We start from the raw sequence: 2,615 nt of genomic DNA on the forward strand, positions 1-2,615 counted from the left end.
AAAGTTATTGCTGTCTATCCAATGCCGTCGATTAAATTCATCAATTTTCAAACATCAGGTGAGTCAGCAGCATGTGTGCAGCATATTTGACAATAATGGGACACCCACGCTTGGCGCTTACTCGAGAGTAATTACAATAGCTATTAAGAATCGCTGACATCGTCCACTACACCAACAGATCTTGTTGTTAGCAGCGCATTAGACTCTGGTCATCGGATATGATAATTCACATCGCGTCTGCAGTGCAAGTAAATGCACCGCTCGACTCACCAAAACATTAACGTCTACACAACACGGCGATGCTTATAGATGATGCTTCATTCCATTCATGGAGGTTTCTGAACAACATCTCACCAGTGGAGTAGTCATGAGAGCTTCATAAAAATAATCAATCCTCAAACATAAAGCTCTGTCTTATGCAGTGCTGCCTTATGGGAGGATGGGAGGAGCATCAGTGAAGTCGCCAATAGGAGGCGCACTGGTAACTACCGGAGCTCCAGTGCTAGTAGCCTCCATCATAGAGGATTCAGTGGTGGACACCACCGAAGAGGCTCCAGTAGTCATAGACTCAGTCAGGGTGGCTGTAGGAGTAGTAGACTCATTCACAGGAGCTTCAGTTGTAGACTCGTCTACAGGGGCCTCAGTAGTGGACTCACCAACAGAGGCTTCAGTAGTAGCCTCATCCACAGGAGCTTCAGTTGTGGACTCGTCTACAGGGGCCTCAGTAGCAGACTCGTCTACAGGGGCCTCAGTAGTGAACTCATCTACAGGGGCTTCACTAGTGGACTCGTCTATAGGGGCTCCAGTAGTAAACTCATTCACAGGGGCTTCAGTAGTAGCCTCACCCATAGGTGCTTCAGTAGTGGACTCACCAACAGGGGTTTCAGTGGTAGCCGCATCTACAGGGGCCTCAGTAGTGGACTCTCCCATAGTGGCCTCAGTAGTGGACTCGTCTACAGGGGATTTAGTGGTACCCTCATCTACAGGGGCCTCAGTAGCAGACTCGTCTACAGGGGCCTCAGTAGCAGACTCGTCTACAGGGGCCTCAGTAGCAGACTCGTCTACAGGAGCTTCAGTAGTAGACTCATCCACTGGGGCTTCAGTAGTAGAACCGTCTACAGGAGCCTCGGTAGTAGGCTCACCAACAGGGGCTTCAGTAGTGGACTCGGCTACAGGAGCCGCAGTAGTGAGCCCTTGCATAGTGGCCTCAGTAGTAGAGTCATCTACAGCGGCCTCAGTAGTAAACTCTTCAGTAGTGGCCTCAGTAGTGGACTCGTCAACAGGGGCCTCGGTAGTAGACTCACCAACAGGGGCTTCAGTAGTGGACTCGGCTACAGGAGCCTCAGTAGTGAGCCCTTGCATAGTGGCCTCAGTAGTAGAGTCATCTACAGCGGCCTCAGTAGTAAACTCTTCAGTAGTGGCCTCAGTAGTGGACTCGTCTACAGGAGCCTCAGTAGTGGACTCGTCTACAGGGGCCTCAGTAGTGGACTCGTCTACAGGTGCCTCAGCAGTAGACTCGTCAACAGGGGCCTCGGTAGTAGAGTCGTCTACAGGGGCCTCAGTAGTAGACTCATCTACAGGAACCTCAGTAGTGGACTCGTCTACAGGGGCCTCAGTAGTGGACTCGTCTACAGCAGCCTCAGTAGTGGACTCACCAACAGAGGCTTCAGTAGTGGACTCGTCTACAGGGGCTTCAGTAGTAGACGCATCTACAGGGGCTCCAGTAGTGGACTCGTCTACAGGAGCCTCAGTAGTAGACTCATCTACAGGGGCTTCACTAGTGGACTCGTCTACAGGGAATCCAGTAGTAGACACATCTACAGGGGCTTCGGTAGTAGCCTCACCTACAGGGGCTTCAGTAGTGGTACCGCGTACAGGGGCTTCAGTGGTACCCTCACCTACAGGAGATTCAGTAGTGAACTCGTCTACAGGGGCCTCAGTAGTAGACTCTTCCATAGTGGCCTCAGTAGTAGACTCTTCCATAGTGGCCTCAGTAGTAGAGTCATCTACAGCGGCCTCAGTAGTAAACTCTTCAGTGGTGGCCTCAGTAGTAGACTCGTCTACAGGGGCTTCAGTAGTGGACTCGTCTACAGGGGCCTCAGTGGTAGACTCGTCTACAGGGGCCTCAGTAGTAGACTCATCTACAGGGGCTTCGGTAGTAGCCTCACCTACAGGAGCTTCAGTAGTGGACTCGTCTATAGGGGCGCCAGTAGTAGACTCATCTACAGGAGATTCAGTAGTGGACTCGTCTACAGGTGCTTCAGTAGTGGACTCGTCTACAGGGGCTTCAGTAGTAGCCGCATCTACGGGGGCCTCAGTAGTGGACAACTCTACGGGGGCTTCAGTAGTAGATTCTTCTACAGGGGCCTCGGTAGCAGTAGACTCTGCAGGCGCCCCCGTCCCCGGCATCTCTGGTGTTTCCGTAGTATCATGGGGAGGGTATGGTGTTGTAGCCGTGAGGACGGAATGGTCGAAGCTGAGCTCAATAGTCGAGTCCTCAACCCGGTAGGTGTCGTCAACGGTATACATCGGGCCGTAGTCGCCAAAAACGCAAAAGCCGCCACATCCCCTCTCAATCTTCGCCGTAGTGGACTGCATACCGCGTTGGACTCCCC

At 52.4% G+C, this 2,615-nt stretch overlaps 1 protein-coding gene across 1 annotated transcript; it reads right to left on the reverse strand.

The window, feature by feature from the left end:
- Window positions 1-429: 429 nt before the first annotated feature.
- Window positions 430-2,598, reverse strand: Pmar_PMAR029216 (conserved hypothetical protein; the record flags this gene model as incomplete). The annotated part of the gene is made up of 1 exon (XM_002782312.1): window positions 430-2,598. One exon carries the CDS (start codon window positions 2,596-2,598, stop codon window positions 430-432), a length of 2,169 nt encoding a protein of 722 aa, XP_002782358.1.
- Between the last annotated feature and the right edge of the window lie 17 nt (window positions 2,599-2,615).

This window comes from Perkinsus marinus (genome assembly GCF_000006405.1).
Source record: "Perkinsus marinus ATCC 50983 genomic scaffold scf_1104296939758, whole genome shotgun sequence".
Taxonomy (NCBI): Eukaryota; Perkinsozoa; order Perkinsida; family Perkinsidae; genus Perkinsus; species Perkinsus marinus.